Source organism: Phalaenopsis equestris, unplaced genomic scaffold (genome assembly GCF_001263595.1).
Source record: "Phalaenopsis equestris unplaced genomic scaffold, ASM126359v1 Scaffold000885, whole genome shotgun sequence".
Lineage (NCBI taxonomy): Eukaryota > Viridiplantae > Streptophyta > Magnoliopsida > Asparagales > Orchidaceae > Phalaenopsis > Phalaenopsis equestris.
In genome coordinates this window covers 415,185-443,183 of record NW_018165325.1, presented here as the reverse complement: position 1 = coordinate 443,183, position 27,999 = coordinate 415,185, and the positions used below count along the sequence as shown (strand labels likewise).

General features: G+C 35.7%; 1 protein-coding gene across 1 annotated transcript; it reads right to left on the bottom strand.

The window, feature by feature from the left end:
- Positions 1-82: 82 nt before the first annotated feature.
- LOC110032200 (zinc finger protein 511) lies at positions 83-27,999 on the bottom strand. Its single transcript, XM_020735750.1, is given in 5 exon segments — positions 83-1,090; positions 9,814-10,012; positions 12,844-12,905; positions 27,872-27,945; positions 27,948-27,999. Coding segments are annotated over 5 exon segments (786 nt in total). The 5' UTR covers positions 27,985-27,999; the 3' UTR covers positions 83-676.

The following is a 27,999-nucleotide window of genomic DNA, read 5'->3' as shown; positions in this document are numbered from 1 at the left end:
ATATATAGACACAGAGAAGAGATTCAGTTAATAGAAAAACTGGAAAAAGTAGATGCTCCGTTTATCTCATAGAAGTTGCTGAATATCTTGTATGAGGCAATTATGGGAAAAAATGCAAATTTGATAAAAGTAAATCAAATTACAAACTACTGCAATGCTTTTTAGGTAAGCACTCAATTAGATTACAAATATTTTTGAAAAAAGTGAAAGAATATTTTGATGCATCTTACACTGGAATGTGCTCAATTTCTTAGAGGGGCATTTAAATACATACCACTCAATTCCTACGTATTTACATATCTTACACCTAAACTTTATTTTTTATACTTATACCACCCAAATCTTTCACATCACATAAAAATACTATTATTTTAACTTTTAAAACGTGAAATACACCTGTTCATGCATTGGTAACTGTCAGATATGTCAAAATTGATGTTTAGGTGTTAGATCTGTAAATACATAAATACATAAGAATTGAGTGGCATGATGTAAATCTCCCTCCCTTAAAACAATCCTATGCATTCCACTTTAAACAGAGATTATACGAACATTTCTTTATCATCAACCAAAGTAGATGCCCACAACACATGAATTTGCAGAAGCAAGCAAAATGATAAAATTGCAAGTATATCCAGGAAATTGCACACCAATGTAGACATCGACAATGTGCAAACTATTCCATGGCACCTGATCGATGTTTTATATTCTGCCGGAGAGAGCGTGGGAGGAATGTGAAGGCACGATTATGACGGCGACCGAAGCTTACACTCGAAGGAGTAGAGCAATCAGACGTCCTTAGCTTCGACACAGCGGAAACAAGTTCATCCATTTCCTCTACTTCCATTCTTTCATAATGAGACACCTTTTCGTCCTCGTTTTGTTGAACCAAGAAAGATGCTCCGCCCTCCATGGCCTCCTCCTTCGTTTGGTCATGTTGCTTATGTTGGTTTATTTCGCGTCGGTGTTTGGATGGCTTCGCCTTTTTGAACTCAAATGAGGAAGGGAATTTGTGCTTGTGTATTAAATGTTGCTTCCGGCTTTTGTAGCTTTTCAGCTTTGCTCCACATCCTTCCACCAAGCATTCGTACTGTTACCAAAGATAATAGGAAGATTTACATACATAACACTCAATTACTGTGTTTTAACATGTCTAACACCTATATTTCAATTTTTAAATATATGGCACCTTACTTGTGAATAAAGAGGTGCATTTCACATTTTAAAAGTTAAAATAGTGGTATTTTTTATGTGATAGGAAAGATTTGGGTGATATAAATGTAAAAAATAAAGCTTTGGAGTTATATATGTAAATCCATAAAAATTAGGTGGTATGTAGGTAGATACCCCAATATAATATGGATAACCTCAGAGATGTAAAACAGAACAAGGAAGATAGCAATACGACTCATGTTATCTTGTAAAGATGAAGCAGTCTAACAATATATACATTTTTCAGACCAAACTTTTTAGGGTTTAAAAAATTACAATTGTAAGAGCTTCCATTATTCCTTGGATTGAAATGGAAATTCACCGATTAACGATATGAAGTACAATTTAAGAATGCATTGAAACTAAACTTAGAGTATGTTTGGAGCAGTTGCAGTTGTTTAAAGCAGTTGTGAAGTTGCTGCAGAAAAAAGTAGGATGGCTATTTCAAAATTTTTTATTTTCAAAATATCAAACAAAAACTTTATGGCAACAACTGCACTTAGCTATGTCATGTTGTAAAACACAGCTTTCCAACCATAACTTCTTGAGAAAGCAGGAAAAACATAATTTGTCAAACACAAGTGATGCAGTGCAAACCACACCGCACATTTATCACCATCCCCAAACAGGCCATTAGTGAATATGTGCAATGGATGTAGATCACATAAATTTGAAGCATACTTATTGATAAAATGAGAACAGAATTAAATAAATATGAGGATTAGAACCCATAATAAAAATATCAACAAGAACTTAGAAGGTTGTCGGCCAATGTAGAATTTAGAATTTTAATGAAAAAGTCTAGGTTTTGGGTTTAAGTTATTATCTACTTAATATTCTCTCTACTCTCAACTTGTCACTCATTCTCTGCAATTGAATTTCAACTTAAATTTATAGTTGCAATTTCAATCCTTCAAAGGTTAATTTTGCAAATATTCTAGAGAGCCTCCTAGATGAATTATTTAAATTATTACTTTCGTAACTATATCACTTGATGAATTTAAGTCCTATTTTCAATCAAATTGTTATCCATAAACCATAAGTGCTCCAAGCTATATAATTATCAGCAAATTACTATACTTGTTTCTATCATGCTACTACGCAATGGCATTAATCTCTGTTACTTCAAAACTTGATTACAGTACTTCTTGAAATAACATACAAGAAATTACTTAATTATAATAATTAAAGTAAGCGGCTTTTACCTTGTTTTGTCTTTTACTGGTTGGATCTATATATAGGTCCCTGTACCAATTCTAATAAGAGGGATCACTTTTTTATTGCTTTCCCTTTTCTTCAGCCTCATTTTTTTTTTCTCAGTTTTCATGTTACCTCGTCCTCACAACAAGAATCTTCATCTTTCATGGTATCGGAGCAACTTTGAGCCTCTCACGGCTCTGTTGTTCCTGTTATAGAGGACTCAAGCACCTCGCCCCTGAACATCGGTCTGCCTTCGTTGAACATCACAGATAAGCCAATAGCTCCATCTATCAAATTTCTTATCTCTAACATTCACACCATCATGAATACCTCTCTTTCCACCGAGAACTACACTTTATAGAAGTCTCAGGTTATAAAGATTATCAAAGCCAATAAACTATATGGATCCTTAGATGGCTCAATCTCTTGCCCTCTCATTACCCTACCCCAGGTGTGCTTCAGTCAAACCCAACTTTCAATACCTGGATGCTTCTTTGTCAGCACCTTGTTGTTGTTATTCTCTCCACTATCTCTACTGCCATGCTTCCCTATGTTGAGAATCTTGAATCGTGCAAAGATATTTGGCTAGCTTTGGAAAAAAAACTCCAAGCCACCAATCGTTCTCTTGTTATCCAGCTCAAGAAAAAATTTTATGACGTCTCCATGAAGAATCAATCAATGACATAATACCTCGCTCGAATCAAGACCATTATTGATAAAATCTCCATGGCATGGTTAACGGTTGATCAAGAAGACATTATTCTCTACTTACCCCCTATCTATCAAGTCTTCAAAACCTCAATCAGAACGAATTTTTCTTACATCAGTTTAGAAGACTTGCACTTATTATTGCTAGTGAGGAGATCAATATCTCTACTGATTTTTCTCAAGAATCCACAGAAAACCAACTTCCTCTTCAAGCTGTTGGAAATCCCTTGAAGAATACTTCTCAGCCAAGAACTTGCAACAATCAATCCTACAACAAGAGGTCCAATGATCAAGCCACTTCATCCAACTTCCAACCCAAATTGAGACAAGCTTCTACCTGCCAAATCTGTCATAAGAAAGGACACCTTGCTTCCAACTGCTGGCATAGATCCAATCTGAGCTATTAACCCCTAAAATTGCAGGAAAATACAGCCTTACTTCCACCACTTCCGATGTTTATTGATATCTTGAATCGGGAGCTACAACACATCTTATGGTTGGTCTCGATAAACTACAGCAGTCCACAACAAACACTGATACTGATCAAGTGCTGGTTGGAAATGGTTAATTCGTTCCCATACATAATTTCAGGAATGGCTTGCTTCCCACCACCCAATAGTAAGCTTTCTCTTTCAAAAATATTACATACACCGCATATTTCACATAACCTTCTTTCTATTTATCAGCTAGCAAAAGATAACAACTGTTCGATTACTTTAGACTCCCATGGTTACTGCATTAAGTATTGTTATACTCAAGACATCATACTGCAATGGTTGTGTCAGAATGGTTTATGTTGAAATTTAGAATAAGGTGAAATGTTTTTATTGATATAAAAAAAGAGTATAAATGACACTTACATAAATCCTAGAATACAAAAAATAATAAAAAAATAACACGAAAGAAAACATAAAACTTATAATATCTATAATTAATCAATTCATATTAATTGTTTGGAAACAATATAAAATATGAAAGTCTAAAATAGAAAAGAAAATAAATCTAATCCAAGAAAATAATTTATTCCTCATAACTTCTCATAGGAATAAATTATTTTCTAATATAACTTCTAACACTCCCTCTCAAGTTGACACATGGTTGAAAACTATAATAAACTTGGATTTGAAAACATCAACCAACGGGCGAGGAAGATCCTGTAAGGCAGAATTTGAAGTTTCATCCCGTACTGCGGTTGTCTTTGACTGCAACTCCTACAGTATTTGTAGGTAGGTGGAAGACTCCAACAGATAATGTTGTAGAAAAATTAGCAAGGAAGTAGACAACTGCGGTTGTCTTTGACTGCAGTTCCTACAGCGTCTGTAGATAGACGAAAAGCGAAAGGCTCTTACATGTAATGTTGCAGGAGATTTTGCAGGGAAGTAGACAACCTGCAGGAAAAACTAGCTTCCAGTTGACTGCAATTGGCGTTAGCTATAGTTTCTGCAGTGACTGTAAGTAGATGAAAAGCTCCTCTAAGTAATAGATAAAAGCTCTGGATGGTTTGCTGCATAAAAAGGTTTTGCGGCGAGGAAGGTCTGTAGCAAGATACTGTCCGTTGTAGGGCAGATTGTTGACAGATAAAATTTCTGGCGGCATAGTTGCAACCTACAAGGAGAGAACCGGTTGTCGTTGTTGTTGTTGGACAAAAGAATTCCAGCGAATAAAGAGTCTGCAAGGAGAGTTCTGGTGGCAAAGAAAACGCGGCCTTAGTCTGCAAGGAGAGTTCTGGTGGCAAAGAAAACGCAGAGGGCCTGCATGAAGATTTTCAACAATAGGGAAGAAACCGACGAAGAAGCGCATGTAGGTCGACTACTGAGATTCCATTCAAGGATACATCCAGCCTCACCGCTATAATAGCCTTTTTCAAGTTGTTTTGCAAGCAAACCAGCAATGAACTCCTCTGTAACAAGCTTTCATTTGTTTCCACAATCCACGCATGTGCAATGATGCAAGATGCCATGGATGCGGCTACAGCCGCAACTTCCTGTAGAAAGGAATGGCAATTAAAACCTGTAGGGAGGAAAAATGGCAAAAATAGCTCCTCCCCTCTGTTCACTTTGCAGAGAAGACATATCCGGGAAAATAACTTCTCTTCTTTGGTTGGGAGTGCCAATAGAGAGAAAAAATCCCACTCTCCGAGCATTGGTGGTGGCTCTCTAATTGGGATTTCCGCAAGAGAGAGAGTGCAAATCACACCAAGAAAATTCTACCGACAGATAAAGCTATAAGAGAAAGGACAGCTAGAAATACAGCTCCCCATGACGTCTGCACGAGGAAAGGAAAAATACTGCAGGAGAAAAGGTTGGCGACGGATCAGACTGCAAAAATCAAAACTAGGTTTTTGTGGAATAACATCAGAAAATGACAAGAACCAAAATTGGATTTCAGGGAAAAAGATGCGTTGTTTCTTGCGATTGGGAAAAATATCAGAAAAAATTGTTTGTTTCCAGTGGGAAAGTCCTTCGAGTAAGAACGGAAAGGTCCTGCAGAGAAGAACAGTGGAAAAATCCTGCGGCTGAAAGGGACAGCAGAAGCCATTAACACACAACTTATCAGAGAAGGTGAGAGGGAGAGTCGACCGACAGAGGCCTGACAGATATCTTACCTATAGAGGTTGCCGGTGAGAGGGCAGTAGTAATCCATGATTGATTGCCCACGCGATATCCCCTCGACGAGGATCACAAGGATGTTGTCCCACTAGATGCGCTCTAGTCTAGCAAGAAGAAGGTCTAGCGGCAAGAAGGTCTGAGACTGAGATCTAGGGATCAACACTTCGGCGGAAGGAGGTCCAGCGGTTGGAACAACATGTCTGAAGGATCAACGACAGCAAAATTTAGAAAATCGGTAGAGATGAGGGGAACCGGCAACAATTAGGGTGAAAAATGGCAATAACTAGTGGAACTGACGGTATATCTACACAAAAAATATACAATAGTTCTTTATGGGAAAAAAATTTGTTGGGCAGCCAACAACAGAAAATTCTCCACGAAATAGATCTCTACGTGAGAAAAAACAGCAGGAAGAAAAACTGCTTAGAAACTTGCTTTGTGGAGGCCGGCAGAGTCGAAGCTCCCGGCTCGAGAAGGGTCAGCCAAGCCAAGCCTACAGGGAGACAAGAAGCAAAAGTAGTTTCAAATACCAAGATGAGTGTCCTGCCCTTCCCGCACAGAAGATGACAGGGATTCCAACAGTTCTGGAAGGAGGACTGATGCTAAGGTATAAAATTAAGCTCTGATACCATGTTCAACTCTATCCTATAACATCATCAACTCACGCTTCTCTTGACACTGTCTCACATTGATCTTTGGCACGGACGCCTAGTGCATGCAAACTCTCATTCGATGATTGTTCGTTCTCAGCAACAGCAAGAGCTTTTACTTTCTAGCACGTGTTCTTTTTATAATTTTTTTATTACTGCTAAGCACCACAATTTTCCACTTTGACTTTCAAATAATCACGCTTATAAATCTTTGGAATTAATTTACTCTGATGTTTGGCGTTCCTCCCCTAATTTTTCATTTCAAGGATACAATTTGTTTTTACTGTGATTATTGGCTATACCCTATGACATACAAAAGAAGTTTTTTCGTATTTAATTAAATTCAAGCAAGGTGTTGAACTTCAATTCAATACTCGTATAAAATATTAAAAACCGATGGTGTCGGTGATTTCAAGACTCACATCATTACACGATAACTTAACACTCATGGTATTATTCATCAAACCTATTGCCCCTATACCCCTTAACAAAACAGTCATGTTGATCGTAAGCAAAGGCATATTCTTGATACGACTTGTGCCCTTCTAGTCGATTCACACCTTCCTACATTCTTCTGGTTGGAGACAGCTCTCACAGCTATATACCTAATAAATTGTATGCACTCCACCACAACTCATAATAACTCACCATACAAATGTTGCAGAATACTCTCTTGGACTATTCAAATCTTCATGTTTTTTGTTGTGCATGCTACCCATGGATCTCATGCGTCCGCCAAAAAAATTGCAACCCAAATCTACTCATTGTATTCATTGGTTATCCCAATCACATCAAAGGGTATAAGTGTTTAATCCCAACACTGGCAAAATCAACATCTCAAGGGACGTCATTTTCAATGAATATTCTTTCCACTATAAAGTTGCTCATTTTAAAGTCCCTCCACATCAAAATTCATCTACATTTTTGGCTTTCACATTGCTACCTATCAGTACTTTCAATAAATCATCTGCCTCTAAATCAACCCCTCCTAAAACCATTCTTCCTGAAAACACACATCACATTACCCCTTCATCTATTCCCCTTCCCTCTGGCTCTAGCTTACCTCTTGAATTCCCTGCACATTTGCCCCAAGCCCCACCTTATCCAATCTGGAACCCACTCACCTCACAGTTCCTCTCACTCAATCGAAGTTCAGGCATCTCCTACCTAAGCGCTAATTTACTCTTTATCATCTCATTAGTCCATATATTGAACATGTTACTTCACAATCAAGCTATTAAACATAGAAACTAGAAAAAGGCTATGGAAGATGAGTTAAAAGCTCTTCAAAGTCACGTGACATGGATTCTTATTCCCAAAACAACCAATGAGAAAATTTTGGGCTGCAAGTGGACTTATAGGTTCAAACGTCATCCAGATGGTTCAATTGTTCGGTATAAGGTGAGACTCGTAGCTTAAGGCTTTCAGCAAAAACATGGTCTTAACTACAATGATACATTTAGCTCAGTCGCCAAGCTTCTGACTATTCGTAACTTCCTCGCTGTGGCTCTTCATCATACTTGGAAGGGCCTTCAACTCGATATATCTAATGTCGTTTTACATGATACTTTGGATGAAGTTATTTATATGAAACAACCTCCTGGCTATGTTGAACTCAATTGTCCTAATCATGTGTGTTTATTTAAAAAAATTCTATATGGTCTCAAACTGGCACCTCAATAATGGTTTAACACTTTCACCAAACACTTAGCCATGTGTTAGCTCACGACACTCTGATCCCTCCTTATATATAACAAGAATTCCATTTCTATCTACCTTTTATTATATGCAAATCATATATTGCTTATTGGAAATTGTAGTTTATTTATCGATGGACTTTTATAAGACCTTCACACCAACTTTTTTATGAAAAATCTTGGTATTATTTCTACCATTTCGGATATCAACATCAATCACCCTACTATTGGTTTATTTCTTTTACAAAAATACTATGTTGGTGACATTCTTCAAAGAGCACGTATGACAAATTACAAAGCTCTTCCAAATCCGCATTCATCTACTAATAAAATAGTGCCCAATGGTAAGCAACTCTTCAATAGTCCCAAACATTAGAAGAAACTTGTCGGCTCCCTCCAATACCTTAGTCTAACTTGTTCAGATCTCAACTATGTCATCAATCAATCATCCCATTTTCATGAACCTTTAAATATCAATTCTTAACAACTCAAGTAGGTTCTATTATATATCAAAGGCACTCTTGATCTCGGGCTACCCATTCACCAGGTTCACTTATTCTTCATTCTTAGTTAATGCAAATTAGGCAAGTGATCACACTAATCGTATGTTTATCACAGGATATTGTTCTTATCTAGGCAACACTCTTGTCTCCTGACAAGTTGAGAAACAACCCACCGTTGCCAAATCTTCCACTTATGTTGAATATAGAACCCTTGCGTCTACGGCAATTGATGTTAAATGGTTATGACAATTACTATAACAATTTCAAGTTAACATTCAAGAACCTACCACTATCTATTGTGATAACAAATCGACGATGGCACTGACTCAAAATCCGGTCTTTCATACAAGGACCAAAATATCGATATTTATTATCGCTTTGTGTGTGAACCCATTCTCTCTAAGGAAGTCAACGCCGTTTATACTCCTACCGCTGATAAACCAACAAATATATCTACCAAACTCTTGCCGACAGCTCGATTTATCATGCTTCGCGGCAAGTTGACACTATCTAGCGATACTATCAGCTTTAGAGGGGTTAATAATAGTACCTCTTGTAATAACATACAAGAAATTACTTAATTATAATAATAAATGTAATAAGCTTTTATCTTGTTTTTTCTTTTACTAGTTGGGCCTATATATAGCTCCATGTACCTATTCTATGATGAATAATAAAGAGGGATCAATTTTTTATTGCTTTCCCTTTTCTTCTCTCCCTCATTTCTTTTTCTTTGTTTTCACGTTACCTCCTCTTCTTCCTCACGGCAAGAATCTACTTCAGTTTTCATGTTTACATTAAGTGTTGTTTTGTGTTTCATACAAGGGGCATTTACATACATAACACCCAAACCTTTCATATCACATTAAAAAAATCACTGTTTTTAATTTTAAAAGATGAAATGCAATTTTTCATGCATAGGTTAGGGGATATATATATGTAAATTTGAATTTAGATGTTAGATATATAAAAAGATAAGAATTTAGTGGTCTGTATGTAAATCTTCCAAAAATATAAGCAAGCACTCTAACCAAGGCATGTAAACACAACCCAACTTGTAGAAAGTTCACGCTCTAACTAAACAATCTTAATAAGAAATTAAGGAAACGAATTTAATGAACTATTTTTTCTTTTAATTCATGAATCAAGACAAGGACAAACTAAAGAAAAGCCATATATGAAAATGGTGAATATTTATGTAAATTTTTTATTGCAGGAAAAAGAAAACACTTACCATTGGGAAACCACGAGCAACTTTTGCTGCAAAGAAAGAATCATGGACTTCAGAAACATGTATGCTAAGTAACCTTGAAGTTGGGTACACCCTTGAGCAAATTGCACAAGCCGACATATGTCTAGCATGATAATGATCTTCAAAGTCCTCCAAACAACTCAAACGGGCACCACAGCTAACAATAGGACAATGCACAAAGCTGCTAAAAAAAGGGGGAAGACTTACATACATACCATTCCATTCCTATGCATTTACATACGTAAATTTCAAATTTTACAAAAATACCATCTTACCTATGCATGAAAAGGTGTGTTTCACATTTAAAAAGTTAAAATGTTGGTACTTTTTATGTGATATGAAAATTTTGGGCAGTATCAATGTAAGAAGTAAAGTTTCAGTGTTTAATATGTAAATACATATGAATTGGGTGATATGTATTTAAATGGCCCAAAAAGAAAACATATTTTGATCATAGTTTTCATCAAAGTCATTACTAGAACCAAAAAAAAGGTTTATTTAAGAGTTGTGAGACATCCTGCTGATAAAGTTCTATTAAAAATCAAAGAAAAAACATACTGAGTCTAATATCTAAAATATTAAAAGCAACCATATGAACTAATACATGGATGTGATAATTTCAATGAATCGAGTGAAAACAAAAAAAATGCTGAAATTTAAGGCTATTTGGGATCTTCTTTTTCAATTATTTTTTTATATTTTAATTTAAAGTAAAAAATATTTGATTGAACTAGTTGCTTTTAAAAACACAAGTTCATTTGTTTTTTTAAAACAAAAAACAAAAGCATATAAAAAATCATATCAATCAACATATTTTTAAAAACAAAACAGGAAACAAAATTGATGTCAAGCGGGCAATTAAAAAAAAAATGTGCATGCCAAACAGGCAAACCGTCTTTGAGGCTAATTAAAAAAAAAAGTCCATGCTTCATGATAAAGAAAAAGCTGCTTGGGAATGAAACCACAAATCATTGCTGGCTTTGTCGAGACCACGGTTTCCCTCAGAAGTAAAATTTCATCGGCAGCATTCCAATCATGGTTTTCTATGTGTGTTTTAACCTTTCCAAAAGGTAAACAAAATTTCAATCTGCTCAATATTTCAATTTGTAAGGCCATGACAAACATAAATAATGAGTAAGAAGTCAAAATAGTTTTGTTTGTTTAATGAGGTCATTTTAGTCTCAGAGTCTATAAAAGTGTCCAATTAGTCCCAATACTCTTTAAATGAGAGTAGAAATAGTCCTTTGTGGGATATATTTCAGCCTATATTAAGAAAGTATGGGGACTAAATTGATAATTCTATAAACTCAAGACTAAAATAGTAGGGGACTAAATTGACAATTCAATAAACTCTATCACTAAAATAGTAGAGGATTAAATTGACAATTCTATAAACTCCGTGGGATCTACTTGTATGTTATTTTTTTTATGTTTTGATTTAAATTAAAATATACTTGATTGAGGTAAATGTTTTTGAAAATACTCAAAAACATTTTTTATGTGTTTTGAGTATTTTTAAAAACAAATGAATTTGTTTTTAAAAGAAAAAATAAAAACATATAAATAATATACAAGTCAAACATAGTTTTCCAAAACAAAAGAAAAAATAAAACATAAAAACAGACCCCTAAGCATGAATAAATTATGAAATATTTTACAGTGTTTGCTTTGTTCACTTTTCTATTTTGTTGTTATTTTCAATCAAATAGAAATATGTTTTCAAACATGATAATTTATCTTCAAGCATAAAAAATAGCTAGAAAAGGCATTCAAAAACATGAGTAACTGCCTATTAAGAAAAAAACAAAAAAAATGAAATTAAAAAATAACAAAGCATGCTCACGAGAGAAAATGTTCGGTAGAAAATTCAACATTTGAAGAATAAATAAACATGAAATGATAATCTCATAATTTAGATCACGAATAGGAACCACATCAAAACAATTGACGTTAGAAAGGTAGCTGGTGGCTTTTGAACAAAACACAAGCATTTATTTTGAATGCATGTTAATAAGTGTATTTATCCATGAATTATCGCATCTTCTTGTTAAGTTCAATGCAGCAAATGAGCTATAAGTACCTATATAAATCAAGGGGTATTTGCATACATACCAACTAATTCCTATGTATTTACATTTCTAACACCTAAACTTTGCTCTTTAAATTTATATCACCCAAATCTTTCATATCAAATTAAAATACCACCATTTTTAACTTCTAAAAAGTAAAATACACCTCTTCATGGATAGGTAAGGTGACATACAACAACAACAAAGCCTTAAATAGGTAAGGTGGTATGTAAGTAAAAATTGATGTTTAGGTATTAGCTATGTAAATAAATAGGAATTAGTTGGCATGTATGTAAATCTTCCTTGAATCAAACAAAACAGCGACAGTCTTTCTCATGCAGTATATCATGACCAAAAAATTGCAGGTGTTTTAACGAACACATCAATTGAAAAAAAAAAATAATGGATAAACAGTAGAATAAAAATAGTAAGAATCAGTGCAGATATTCCAAGCAATTTATTCGAGTAATTCAGATGAAGGCTAATAGTTAAGTATAATTAGGGGCATTTACATACATTCCACACAATTCCTATGTATTTACATATCTAGCACCTAAACATTCAGATTTACATTCATACCACCAAATCTTTAACAACACATCAAAAACACCAACCTCACTGCCTATTTAAAAGTGAAATACTGCTCATGCACAATTTGATGACGACAAGGTGTTATACGTGTAAATATCAGTAAATATCAAACTTTGGGTGTTGGATATGTAAATTCATAAGAATGGTGTGGTATGTATGTAAATTTCCCATATAATTAATGTCAAGGTAACAAACCATGTGATCAATTAGTTCTTCTATTACAGGTTGCCAAAAAATAAAGCCTATAAATCTAACTGCATCAACAAAATAAAGAGAAAATGTCCACAACAGTAACACCATTAATGTGCAGGATAAATCAATAAAAATCCATTTCAATGAAACTACAACATACCTGCCTGAATCTTCTATTTTTTGAATTTGATACATTTCATCTTCTGTAAGATCTAGGGCAACCTACAATTTAAACAAAAGAAAATGAAAGATCAAGCATGATTCTTTATGACGATGATGCGGAGAATATTAATATTACAGCACTTTGCATGCTAAATTCTGTTTCTAAGAAATAGTGATAAATATAAAGCTAAAAACCCACCTAAAGTTTTGAAAAGTAAAAAGAAGAACTATGATTAAAAATCAAACTTAATAGAAACCCAAAAACAAAAATGCATTTAAATACATAAAACACAATTTTTATGTAATTACATATCTCACATTTAAACTTTCATATGTACACATTGATACCGAAACTAGTTAGGAAATTAGGGGAAATGCAAAGCAACTTTTATTAGCACTAAATTAGGGTTACAGCACAACACAAATGGAAAAAGGAAATACAATAACAAATCACTCTCTGGCTAGTATCGGAAGGGAAGAACCAAGGGCGGTGGTAGCGTCAGTAAGGTGGCAAGGTGTAAAGGAGAAGGTTGACAGCTGTTGGGTAGGCTGGAATGGTGGTTGTTGGCTGGTTTGGGGATTGGGAGAGTTGGGGCGGCAGGAAAAACTGCAGGGAGGAATGGAAAAGGGCGCTGGTTGATGGGGGAATGAGCCAGACAGCAGGGAGGCTGGCTGTAGGTGGGCTGACCGGGTGCAGAGGCACAGTGGGGAGAGCTCGACAGCAGGTTACAGTCAAGGGAAGGTGACTGCAGGGTGACTGCATGTGGCAGGGAAGCTGGCTGCTAGGAAAAGTGGAAAGGAAAGGGCTGGACAGCAAGGGGAGAAGGCTGGGAAGGTGCGGCAGAGCTGGAGGTAGCATTGAGTATAAGGGGGGGGGGGTGGATGGGGGAAGTATGATTGCGCGGGGTGCAGGAGAGAAGATTGAGAAGGATACAACACCACTTCGGAGTAGGATAGAGCGGAAGCACTACCTGTTGTCGGACAAAGCCCAACAAGGAGAGGAGAACACTCCAAGAAGAATTTTGAAACAAAATACAAGCAAAAACTGAACTCTACAACAAGAAAACAGTAATTTATAAACTCCCATATAGAGAAGAAAAATAAAGAAATAGGAAAGAAAACTACCACAAAAAAGGAAAGGGGTAGGGCTGTAGGAATAATCCAGAAAATAGTCATTAGAGACTTTCGATATGGAGAAAACCACGTAAGGAAGGAAATAGGAAAGGCAGAAGTTCCGCCCCGTACAAATCCCGCCCGATCCACTGGACCGATCGTTCCTTGTGGGAATTGTTGCCAGCCAGTTCAGTCGGCTTGCTCCCCTTAGAGCCCCGCGTAACACGCAGCACTCAAATATTTAATATCACATCAAACTTAGCACTATTATCACTTTTTAAAAGTGAAATACACCTTTTCATGGATAAGTTTAAAATACCAAAGTGCTTTGTATGTAAATATGAAAGTATAGGAGAGAGATGTATATACATAAGAATTGTATGCTACTGTTGTAAATTTCCCAAAAGAAATATTACCAATATATAACCACCGATTAGAAGAAAAAGGGCCTTGCAACTTCTTCTTCTTTTATTTTGTGGGTTAAATGGGTAAAAAATTATATTCATACCTACTATAATTTTGTTTATTTTCTAACAAAGTTTCAATTGCATGTATGTATTTCATGAGCCTACTTTTTGTAGTCATTAATTCTATTTGAAAGTCAAAATCATGCATCGAAATAGAACTTTTAACAATTTTCTACTTTCATCAAAAGTATTAAAAAATGTTTAAGATTGAAAACTTACTTTCTTGCAAAAATGGTAAAGAACTCCTCAACCCTTCCTCTTACTCTCGGTCCAATCTTCTAAGGGACAGTCTGGGTTGGAAAGCGTACTCTTTCTTAAGAAACTAAGAAAGAGTGCCCTTTAGTTATCGCTTGAGTTGGAATAAAGCCGAAGACCCCTATGCATGTTGCATTCAACAATCACCTAAACCTATTAACAGTAAATCTATAAAGGTCCTGCATTAAATTTTATTATGGAACTCAAGATTATGAGTCTGTTTGGGGCAGCTGCACCTTATCAGCTACAGGTCACAGAAAGTTGATGCTGGGAAGTTGGTCGGTTGTTTGTTTCAGCTGTTTGAAAATATATGTGTGACAGTTATTTTTGGACAAATGACTTTTCTGCCCCTGTTAAGTAATGTTGTTTGTAATATAACTGTCATAGCCATATATTTTATAATTCAAAGCAAAAAATTTACTTCAAAACAGTACAAAAATTTGGATACACACCTCACTTAATAGTGAGTATCAAGAGTGTAAAAAAAAATTCAAAAACTATTAAAATTACAATTAATATAATGATTATATCATTTTTAACATGCAGAAAGTGTAATTCCTGTGCTACACTGTCCTCCAGTGATGGTATCCATTCCAAATCATCATCGGCAGTGGAATCTACTAGAATGTCTGCCAACCGGAAGAAGTCACACTTTTGTGATGCTTCGTGAGCACCTGCAGAACTTTCTCTCGTAGCTACGAACCCGACGTAACATCGGTAGGGAAGTCTGTAGTCCGCAGTGACAAAGCAATCGTCGGGATGTCCCTGAAATCATTGAGCTCATCTTTTGTAAATGCTACAAAAGACAATACATTAGTGATGACAGGAATTAAATTTATTAAAAGAAGTAACTAAAAAATTACAATTACGAATAACGTAAAAATTTCAAACCAACAATATAAAATATAAAGTACAATTATCTTTGAATAAAAGAAATATATCAATGAATGCTCACTATCCAATATGAATGTTAAAAATATTTTGACAAAAGAAATAAATTACACATAGTACTAAATAATTTACAAATAGTCCAATCAACCTCCTACTAATGCATCAGTAAAGAAATAAATTACACATAGTACTAAATAATTTACACATACTTGGATTTGTGCCCTTAACTCCTTCATTTTGCGTGCACCCTCCCCCTCTTTAGTACAGGTAATGGAAGGATTATTCTCAACTTGTGACAGGGAATGTCCGAGGTGGTACTTAAATGCTTCCGCAGATACATGCTTCTAATCTTCTTCGACCCTACGAAAGTCAATGTTGTTGCAGGAAAGATGCCGCCAAATATAATTATGCAGGGTCATCGTGACAATCACAATCTTGATTTGTTTGGTAAATGAGTAAGATGACATATCGCAGAGTATAACTCATTTCTTCTTCTAAACACCGAAAATTCTCGCGATGACGCCGCGTAAGAAGAAATGTCTTTTATAAAAAAAACTCGTTTCTGTCGCGTGTAACATTGCTGACTCGCTCAATATCAGGTATGTGATATCTCGTATCAAGAAAAGGCTTGAGATATCCTCAGTACAACGGTTATCCAGCATCCACCAAATAATATTTGTCTGAAATATATTGTATAGTTAGTATGAAGGTTAAAGTGAAATGCCTTGAGAAGAATGTGAAAAGTTGTAGTGGATATTCTGCGTTGTAGCCTTGAAAATTATACTATGACAAAAAGCAAACCATATGTTAAAGTCACAAACAGCTATCACATTCTGCATAGAGGCCCCGCAACGTCCGACAAATGCGATCTTCTCATTATTTAGAACTTGTGCATCAACGTAGGTTCCATCAATTGCTCTGATGTAATCCTACTCAAATAAGAATGAGCTTTTAATATGCGGCATGCATATCTAAAATTGAATGCAATGAATTAGAAATGTTACCTTAAAGAACGGCATGTATCGTGCATCAATTGAATCTCCGTAGGAGTACATTCGAACTTAAAATTTGTTGGTTTGATGACTTGCGTAGAAAAGTTCATGAGTGCATTCAAACCCACCGAGAAGTATCTACTAGTCCTCTCAAAGTGTTGAAATCATTCAATTGCTACTCGCATTGACTCATTCTGTGATAAAATGTAGAGGGTTATCTCCAAAACCTCTCGTGGAATCGTCCTCAATGACCCATGAAGTCCATGAAATCTGTTAAGTTCTGTCAAAAGATCATTAAATATCTCGTGTCTCATGCAAAATATGTTGAATTTCGTTGGGTGTCCAACAAGCCTCAACTCATTTGTCCACAATATATGACGATGTCAAGCATGGAGAGTTATTAATGTACATGTTATAATATTCGTGGATCAAGTAGATTGTTGCAGTCCTCCTTCTCTGTCTTTCTTTAGTTGAATCCATGTAGGTGTATGTCGTACTAGCTTACACAAAAAAAATTTAATAAATTATGAACAAATTGTGGCCCAATCAATTATGATATTAATATTATTCAGCAAAGTTCCAAACAGTTAAAAGAACCAAACCATAACATAATAAAATAGAAAAATAAATGTGTTCAAACCAGAGCAAATAAAAAAAGTGTCTCAAATGTCCCTCCGATCATAAAAATTTCGTAGATACGCCAACCATTTATTTTGGTGAATCTTGATGAAAAAATCTCTGTGGGTGGGATTTTCAAGCAACTCTACCGCAAATAAGTATAGAGGCAAATCCTTAGAAATTTCCCTATCTGCAATCAGAATTTGCATGACATGCTCAATCGAATGTGCCCGTATTGTACGCGGTTCAACGTTGAAAGAAGCTACCAGCTATGACATCTGATTTCTAGTGAAAGCAGCTCCACCTTTCTTTTTACTCTCTACCCGCGGACGCTTAAAGCAGCAGATAGACAACTTCAAGGAGGTTCAGGCTGCGTACTTCGGTTGAATTACCTAATAGGTCGACTGTCAAGTTCTCTTGCAGTAAGAATTTTTTTCATATCCTCTAATTTGTTCAATTACCTAATAGGTCGGCTCCCAAACATCCAGTCCAACTCCTCCAACTCAGGCTCAAGTTCAAAAAGTTTAAATTTCTTCGCAACGAGCATCACCTACAAAATCATAACTAACACATCATTTAGCAAATAAAAATGAAATTGACCAAAATTAGAGAATATGAAAAAATTCTTACCGCAAGTCTTTATGTTCACCACTCCTCCGGAGCATCAATGATTTGCTTCACCGGATCTCAATCCAAGCCTATAGATCTCCGTTTCAATTCCTTCCAATTTTTTCAATCCTTTTTGAGTCGATCTCATTTGTTCTTCAATTGCATCATGTCACATTCTTTGTCTGTACTCTCCTTGATTTTTTTTATAATATTTTGTAACGCTTCCTTGTTAAAATATGTAATGGGTCTATTTCCCAGATCAATTTCGATGAAGCAAAGGTTACAGAAGACTATTTTAATTTCTTTGTCCCACAGTGACCAACTTCTTTGTTCTTAGTCATTTTATTACTATGATAGCAAAAACAAACATAAATAAGAATATCATTTTAGCCCATTTTTTACATTGGTTTTCCATGAGCATGTTGAAGCAATCTGATAGCAATGCATAATATTCTATCGCAGATATTTTCTAGGTCTGCCGATGCAATGCCTCACTTCAGATAGCGTGTGTGAGAAAAAATACTTTTCACATCATAACATTTGAAACTGGTGTGCATAAGCATACTCAACATACCACAACTACACATGTCTCCTAGCAGTGAGCATAAAGATGATGGCAAAGATGATTAGTGTCTTTTCTTACACTATTTTTTCATTGATTGTCCCAAAGAATATCAATACTGAATTTCAATAGCAAAGCATAATATTGTATCATAGAAATTTTATGGGACTATCTGATTCAACGTCTCACTTAAAAGAGTGTGTGTGTGTGAAAAAAAATGTTTTTCTTAGCATACATTTTCAGATTAGGTTTCCATGAGTATGCTCAAACATGCCACAATTATACATGTCTCCTAGCAGTGATCATAAAAATGATGACAAATATGATATATGTCCTTTCTTACAATTTTTTTTCATTAATATCCCAAGGGCTATTAGTATTAAGTTTTAGTAGCAATGCATAATAGTTTATCACTAAAATTTTCTGGGGTTATCTGATGCAATGTCTCACTTCAGAGTGTGTGATAAAAAAATGTTTTTCTTAGCATAAGTTTTCAGATTAGGTTTGAATGAGCATGCTCAAACATACCACAACCATACATGACTCCTAGCAGTGAGCATAAAGATAATGACAAAGATAGTCTATGCGTTCCTTACAAATCTTTTTCACTATAAGTCCCAAGGGGTATCAGTACTGAATTTCAATAGCAATGCATAATATTTTATCACATAAATTTTATGGGGCTATCTGATGCAATGTCTCACTTCATAGAGAGTGTGTGTGAAAAAAAAAATTCATTTTCTTGCATAACAACTGCAATTTGGTTTGCATGAGCATGCTCAAACAAACCACAACTGCATATGTCTTCTAGCATTGAGTATAAAGATGATCTGTGTCTTTTCATACAATATTTTTTCATTGAATGCCCCAAGGGATATCAGTAAAGAATTTCAGTATGAAAGCATAATATTCTATCACATAAATTTTCTAGGCCTATGCAATGCAATACCTCACTTCATAGATTTTGTGTGCGAGGAAAATAGTTTATTTAGCATAGCATTTGAAAATCAATTTGAATGAGCATGCTCAAACAGACCACAACTATACATATCTCCTAGCAGTGAGCACAAAGATGATGGCAAAGATAGTCTGTGTCTTTTCTTACAAATTTTTTTCATTATATGTCCCAAAGAGTACCATAACTGAATTTCAGTAGAAATGCATAATATTATATCTTAAAACTTTTTTGGGGCTATTTGATGCAATGTCTCACTTCAGAGAGTGTGTGTGTGTGATAAAAAATGGTTTTCTTAGCATAAGTTTTCGGATTAGGTTTAAATGAGTGTGCTCAAACATACCACAACTATACATGTCTCCTAGCAGTGAGCATAAAGATGATGGCAAAGATGGTTTGTGCCCTTTCTTACAATTTTTTTTCATTATATGCCTCAAGTGATATTCATATTGAATTTCAGCGGCAATACATAATATTTTATCACAGAAATTTTCTGGGGCTATCTGATGCAATTTCGCACTTCATAGAGTGTACGTGTGCGAGAAAAATTCATTTCCTTGCTTAACATTTGCAATTCGGTTTGCATGAGCATGCTCAAACAGACCACAACTACACGTCTCCTAGCATTGAGCATAAAGATGATGACAAAGATGATCTGTGTCTTTTCTTACAATATTTTTTCTTTGAATGTCCTAAGGGGTATCATAATGAATTTCAGTAGCAAAGTCTAAGATTGTATCATATAATTTTTCTCGGCCTATCTGATGTAATGCCTCACTTCATAGATTTTGTGTAAGGAAAATAATTTTTCTTAGCATAACATTTGCAATTTGGTTTGCATGAGCATGCTTAAACGAAGCACAACTATACATGTCTCATTCCAGTAAGCATAAAAACGATGATAAAGATGATTTGTGTCTTTTCTTACAGTATTTTTTTCATTGATCGTCCCAAGAGGTATCAATATTAAATTTTAGTAGTTATGCTACCATCACCAAACAGAAGCACCAAAAAAAACACAGTCAAATTCATACGGCGCACATCCACGAGAAATAAAAATGTCTCAAAGAGAATATAGGAAAAGAGGATACCAGAAGAAGATGGTGTCCAAAACGACAGGTTAGGGCAAAGGAAGCAGGATGTCACTTCCCAAAAGAGCTCTTAGAGGTGGTGGGCAGCCCAGAACTTAAATACTATTTTTCAGCCCTACAACTAGTACATGTGGGACTTTTGTCTGTGACATTCTCTTCCACCCAATCACGTGACGCCCTCGTCACGAATCAGCTCCATCAAGGGTACCACTGGACAATGGAGAGTCCACACACCTGACAGGCAGTAATCTGCTATAATATCAGTTGTCACCTCCCAAAAGAGCTCTTAGGGGTGGTGGGCAACCCAGGATTTAAATATTGATTTTCGGCCCTACACCTGGTCGATGTGGGACTTTTTGTCCGTGCAAGGAGCTCTGCAGGGAAGGAAAGTGCAGAAGACAAACGCAAGGTCAGAACGAGCTGCAAGCGCGTAAAAGATACGAGAAGAAATGCGGGCATATTACTAAACGGCATGACCGCCACAATCAAAATGCTGCCCCAAACGACTGAGATTCATGACCCTCAAACGCGTCGCACAAAAACCGCCGCCTCAAACAGGTCCAATATACCAATATATTCTAAACAAAGGGCCTCATATCATGGTCAATCAACAAATCACAAAACAATACAATTTTAATGGATCAATAACAGCTAATATAAATGCAACTTAAACCAATCAGCTTAGATATGAGTTGAGATTTTTAGGATAACGATCATGGAGTTAAGTAAAATTTCAGTATGGTTAATAAATGGGTTGATCCGGAGGTGCTTCTAATTTGATAGATAAGCTAGAGGGATTTTTTGAAAGGTACATGTCATGTTTTCTGAGGAATTATTTTTTTTTAAATAATACAATCATTTTAATGAAGTGTGGGTAATAAGGTAAAACTGTAAAACTTATTTGAACAAATAAATAATAAAATAGAAATAATATTATTTATCACTTGCTGACCTCATTTTGAGGTCATTACTCTCTTCCTTAAGATCTCAGGATCTAGCTCTAGGGGTTCCTATTGAATATCTTAGAAAATTAGTGTTGGAATCCATCCCATTTGAAATTTCAACCACTTCTTATTTCGCTATTGATGTCTCGCATTAATGATCTCAAAACCATCGTCTTTTGATCGAGTGGTTAAGGACAATCATGTGAAGACCAAGGAGAAGTTCCCAATAGGATCACAAGCCCTAGGAAAACCTCTTCAGGACTTGATCATCACACACACACACACAAACTGTACAAAATTTATTGAATTGCACTATGTCGGATTAAAATTGAGTTTAAATGATGGATAAAAATACAAACTTCTTCGGACGACCTCCAATGACAAAATGGACAGCGCCAACGCGTTTTGGACATCAATTTTAGTAAGAAAAAACACTCATACTGTTATAATTTCGCGCAAGAGAAAATTGTACGTAAATCGATAAATTCGTCAAAACAACCTCCGACGATGAAACGAACCACGCCAACGCATGCAGAACGTCAGAATTACCTAGAAATGACATCGATTTTGTTATGTTTTGATGCACGAATAAAAAAGTACGAATCAAATTTTATTTTTAAGAAATATTATATATTTTATATATTTTATTATTATTACTTATAATATTAAAATTACAATCCTGAACCTTATTTACCCCTTTACCCACGCATTTACCTCTTCACTCGATCCATCTCGCGGCTCGATCCCGCGGCACTCGTCTCGCCCCCTCTGGTGCCCTAATTCCCGTGGCTCATCGACGTGGCGATCCCCCCCTCCTCTCGACTCTTCTCCTTCTTCGAGTGGCCGCTCGACATTTCGGCTCTCCAATTGCAAGGGGCGGGCTAGCCGACCCTTCTCCTTCTCGAGGCTTTACCGTCTCCTTCTTTATTGTGGCGATTCTTTCCTCGTCACTTGATTCGACCACAAAAAATGGTGATAAATGTGGTTGTCCGCTCTCATTTTTGTCTATAAAAAAGCTTCTTAAAGTACTGATTTGGGTTGTTGAAAATTTTTAGAGGAGAAGAGAAAGGATTTGGGGCTTTTTTTTCGTGAACATTTTGTCGATGTACTTTTCAAAGCTTTTAGGATATATTTTGCATCAAGGATCTTAGGGGAGGTTTTTGCTGATTTTTATTTTCTTGGGCTGGTTCTTGAGTTTGCTGTTGAATCTACATTAAGAGGTATTTCTTCCTTCTCTTCTCTGTTTTGTTGCCCTGCTCGACACATATTGGGGAAGCTAAAATAGGGAATGCATGCATGAGATCTTGTTTTGTCTTAAATGACATTTCATAATGGCATTGACAGCAAGTATTGGGCCTTTAATGGTTTTATTTGATCTGATTTAGAAGTTCTATGCTGATTAGTTTAGGAGAAGCATGTTTTGATCCATTTTCACATACAAATCTTCTTCTTATACTCCTATTATTTCTATGTCTATACACTAAAAGTTGTAGCATTCTTTCTTTTCTCATTGCTGAATCAATTTATGGTTAAAAGAAGAGTAGTTTTAGAGGAAAGAATTGTTTGTGTTTCTTTTTTAGCTCGAAGTATTTGGGAAGCTACAGTTATGAGCTTTGAAATGATATTTGTTCATCTAGAATTCATGATGGAAATGAAATATTGATGTTTTTTATTATTATTCTTGTTCAAGTAAATGTTGGAACAATATTGGATAATATGTTGGCATGAGGGATCTGTTTATGCTTATTCGTTCCCTGGTATCCGTTACTATTTGAAACATGAAACATATTATTTGAAACATATGTCAGGCATAATATTTTGAGACACAAAGCTTCATGAGATTTGACTTTGATGGCTGGAGGTGGTCTTTTTGTTTTCCCCATTTGATGGGCTCGGTTTACAAGGGATGTTTTCTCTGTTTTTGGTTTCTTTTGCTGGGTTTGGTTTGGCTGGAAATTATATTTTGTTTTGACCCATTTGGCGGGCTCGATTTTGGCTTTCTTTTTAATTAAATGTTAGCTGGAAATTCTGCCATGTTTTACCCATCTGGTGGGCTCGGTTTTGGCTCCTTCTAAGCTGGATTTTGGCTGAAAGTTTTGTACTATTTTTGCCCATTTGGTGGGCTCGATTTGTCTTGAGGTTTTTGGGACTAGTTTTGCACGAGATTTGGCTTGGTATACTTCCTTTGCTGAGCTCGGTTTATCTGTCATAATTCTTTCTGTTGGCCCATGTGTTGGGCTCGATTTGCCCATGTGTTGGGCTCGGTTTGCCCCTGTGTTGGGTGCGATTTTAGCTTAAATTATATTATTTTCTTTAGCCCTTATATTGGGTTTAATTGGATTTGAGACAAGGAATTGATTTGGCTCAAAAGCGTATATGTTGGCTCTCTTTTACTGGGTTTAGTTGGGCTGAAACTGTATTTTATTTGTATCCCACCTGGTTGGGCCCGGGTATGCCTGTTGTGTTTCTCTGTCTTGCCCTTCTTGCGGGACTCAGGTGTGCCTGTTGCGGTTCCCTGTCTTGCCCCTATTCTGAGCTCGGTTTGGTTAGAAGTTTTTCATATAGCGTTCCTCTCGAGATTGTTATTGATAATCAAGTTTGTCATCCCAAAACTTATGATTTCAATATCTACTTCTATATGGGAATGTTTGATATTAATGGGTCAATTCACTATCATGTTTTGTTCAATAAAATGGCTTCAATCTAGATAGTTTATGGGAATTTTTCCATTCACTCTCTTATGTATATCAAAGGGGCATGATAACAATGATGTGGTGGTTCTTCCTTGCTGCCCTTACCCGAGAACATTAACATGGTTCTCTTTTATTTTTGTTTGGTTGTTCCCTGCTTTCCCCTTAGCTGAGAAGCTAGTTTAGTGATTTTGGTCTGCTGCCCTTACCCGTGAGCATCTAATTGTGATTTCTCTTATAATGGGCTCGATTTGCCCTTTTGGCTGCTACCCCTGCTTGAATAGAAGTTAGTAACTTCTCTGGATGTTCCTGGCTGTGAGCATTCCTTGTAGTATCATTTTGTTCTGCTTAAATGTTTTATGTTGCCTAGGTGATGGTATTTGGCTGAATGTGCTATTTTGGGGCTGAGTTGAGTCGTTTATGTTGAGTCTACCCGTGATCCTATTATAGTTTTAATTTGGGCTCGGCTAGCCCTCCTTGGTGCCTTTGCCCGTGAGCTTGATGGTTTATTCCCTCTCTAAGAGCTTGATGGTTTACCAGCCTTGACTCGTGAGTTGAACCTGGACGGGCTTCTCCTGCTACCTCTACCCGTGAGCCTATTTTGGGTGGTTCTCCTTGTTGTCCCGGCCATGAGTGTTTATGTGCGATCCTTTGGAAGATGTGGGGTTATGTGGCATAGGAACTCTTTTTAATTTAATGTGAAATTGAATATTTTGATGGTGAAATAAAAACTTGTCAATTCTTAATGTTTAAAAGAATTCAAAATGTTCTTTTGCAAGGAACGACCTGTTAAATGTTTGGAAATGATACTCTTTTTTGATTGATCCATTTATAAAAGTTGAGAAAATGATATCCTTCTTGGATTGATTCAAGGATCTTGATCTCTCTTTTTCAGGTCTTTTTGTCACGGTTTTGAGGGTTGTTCCACCCTTCATTCTCTTGATCTTTTGAGTCAATCAATTCCTCATCTCTCTCATTCCCATTTTTATTTTTTTCTTTGATTCTTGGTTCGATTTTCAGTGCTTATGTTTGACACATAAGTGCTCATATATAGTCTTTTGCTATATATCAAATCATCAAACAAAGTCGCAAGTAGGTCGGTTTTGTTTTGGGGCTTAGGGGGATGATGATAAAGGCACGCCGATGATGGAGCAGAATAATATTTCATCCTACGACATCAGGACTTATTTTTTGGACATGATAAACTGTAGAATGATGATATCATCCACCGACACAAGACTAGCGGGGGATACGTACCTTCTTAGATTATTGGTGGTCCTACGCCCGACGACGTGATCGACTCGTTGACAATTTTACTGTTCAAAACTTATAAGAACATATATAATATTTATAACAATATTTTCACTACAAATTTGATACAACTTCCTTTTTATATGCATGAAATCCATGTACATGCTAAAATATAATTTTTCAAATGTGCTATAACTTTGTTGTCCACTTGTTGATTACCGATACTGGGCTAAGGAGTACCCCTCTAAGTTAGGTTTAGTAGGACACCCTTCTAGTTGAGTGGTGGACTCTATACATCCGGATGACCGATAGTAGCATTCAATGCCCCTCGAGTACAAATATATTATATTTGAGTCTAGCCCAGACCCGAGTGCTTGCGATCTCCTCTTTTCGGATTTTTTCCGTATGTTTTATTGAATTTTTTTTTTTTTGAAAAGCACTCGTGGTCCTTTTTTTGGGATATTCTCAAGAATTTGATAATTTTTTTTGGAATTGTCATTTGTCGATTTTTCCAAATTTTTCGTAGTGGGTCATTTGTCAATTTTCTCGAGTTTTTCAGGCAATGTTTATTTTGTTTAAACGGTGCATACTAGTTTGCTTAAAGGAGCAGCAGAACTCACAGATATACAGATTTGATTTACATTACAACATTTTACTTCACAGCATACTCTACTGTTCTTTCTTTGCTATGCCGCACATTCTATTGTTCTTTTCTTATTATATTGCATGTTTTATTATGTTACACATTATACCGTAGTATAGAAAAACCTAATAATAACATGTACCCTTTAAAACTAATATCAAACCCGAATGTGCTACGACGAGGAGCTTGGAGCAAACACCGTGGGCAGCACGATGAGGACACTCAGAAGAGCTACGTCAAAAACAAATTCATATCACTAATCACTTAGTTTAAATAATAACTCATAGGATTTCGAGATGGTTTGTATAGTGCATCGTAAACCCTCACATATCACATTTAGGCTTTTGCACAACCTTGTTGAACAATTATAAGTTCTAATACTTTAGGATTCCGAAGTTACTGTACGGTACGGTGTAAATCCTCCTATCTTTTTAAGTCATTGGCACGATCGAATATCGTGTGAATATAAGTCATAAATTCTAAATAAATTGCATGATTAAACATTAAACAACATCATTTCAAAGATATAAAGTCAAACAATAGGATAGTTGGGAGGTCACAGGCGATCTCCCTGAATCAATGATATCCCTTACCATTCATTCCTTTGGATTCCTTAAAAATAATTGTTCCTATTTGGGTCATTCTCATTTGATTTTCCCATGTTCAATCTTGAAAACCTAAACTTTGAAATATGGATGGCAAAACCACTGATCTTAATCAAGAATTTTCTTAAATGATCCCGATCATTTAAGATGTAATTAACTATAGGGGTTTGTCTCTATAGAGAACTTGAAACCCAAGTAAAATAAATTCTATCTAATCCTTATATTAGGTAGGGGAACTTGTTGGCCTAATATAAAATATTTCGCAAATCAAACGGATGTCACAAATTCTTTAATTTAGGTGATTTAGCCTACTACAAGTGATATTTTTTATTCTCCAGGATAATTGTATTACTTGTGGTATCGTGCTTAGTCATCCAAACTATCCAAAAAATGTGAGACTCGTTTGTTTAGTTTAGGTGATTGAGTCTGCTACAAGTGATGATGTTTTTTTAGACTTAAAAAATAATAAATACCACCCAATTCTTTTATAATTACATGTCAAACTTCTATATTTTGCATTTTACATTTACACCAGTGAAATCTTTTATATCACATTAAGGGGATGTTTGGTTGCACTCTCGATTTACATTAAATAGAATTTAGTAAATCTAGTAAATCTGAATTTATCAAATCCTTATGCTATTAAATCTAAAATTAGTTTTTGGTTCGGTTGAAGTGAAATCCAATTAAAGTCAGCAAACATTTTTGGCATTTTATTTTAGTTGAGCTATGCAATTTTTTTCTTCACAAGTTTAATCCATTAAATCCAACCAAATATTCGGATTTAACAAATCCGTATTTACGTCCAAAAGCTAACAGAACGATGAAAAAAATGGATTTAAACAGAATGTCAGACTTAACGTCCCGGTTTTTGGCGTCTGGCTGAATTTACGTTAAATCGAGCCATAAATCCTACTAAAAATACGCTACCAAACACGTCCTAAAAGTGACACTTACGCTACAAATTTAAGTTTAGGTGTTAGATATGTAAAAGCATAAGAATTGAGTAGCATGTATATAAGTCATCCTTTTATATTTAAATATGAATTTGAAGCTAAATTTGAATTTGCAAAGAGAAAATAAACTCCGCCCCAAAAAAAATCATTTTTTCAACCCATACACGGCTAGATCGTGGTTCCATTGGAACCAATAACTAATATTTGTCTCCTTATCAGCGCACCGCATAAGTGTATCAAATAATAGATTTCTGTTACCAATCGGGCCAATCAACCAAGCCATAAAATCAAGTAAACGAAAGTTTTGTAGTTGTGAATTTAGCAGCAAACTCTAGGATTCTAATAAGGAAGAAGGAAAGGATATGTGAGAATAATGGAGCACACCTGCTTGGCGAGGAGCTCGCGCTCTACGTTACCAGAGACGAAGAAGGAATCTTGCGGAGCGAATCTTCGCCGACCGCTCTCCAGTATGGAAACCCTAATTCTGACAGCTCCATTAAGGAGTGCTTGAA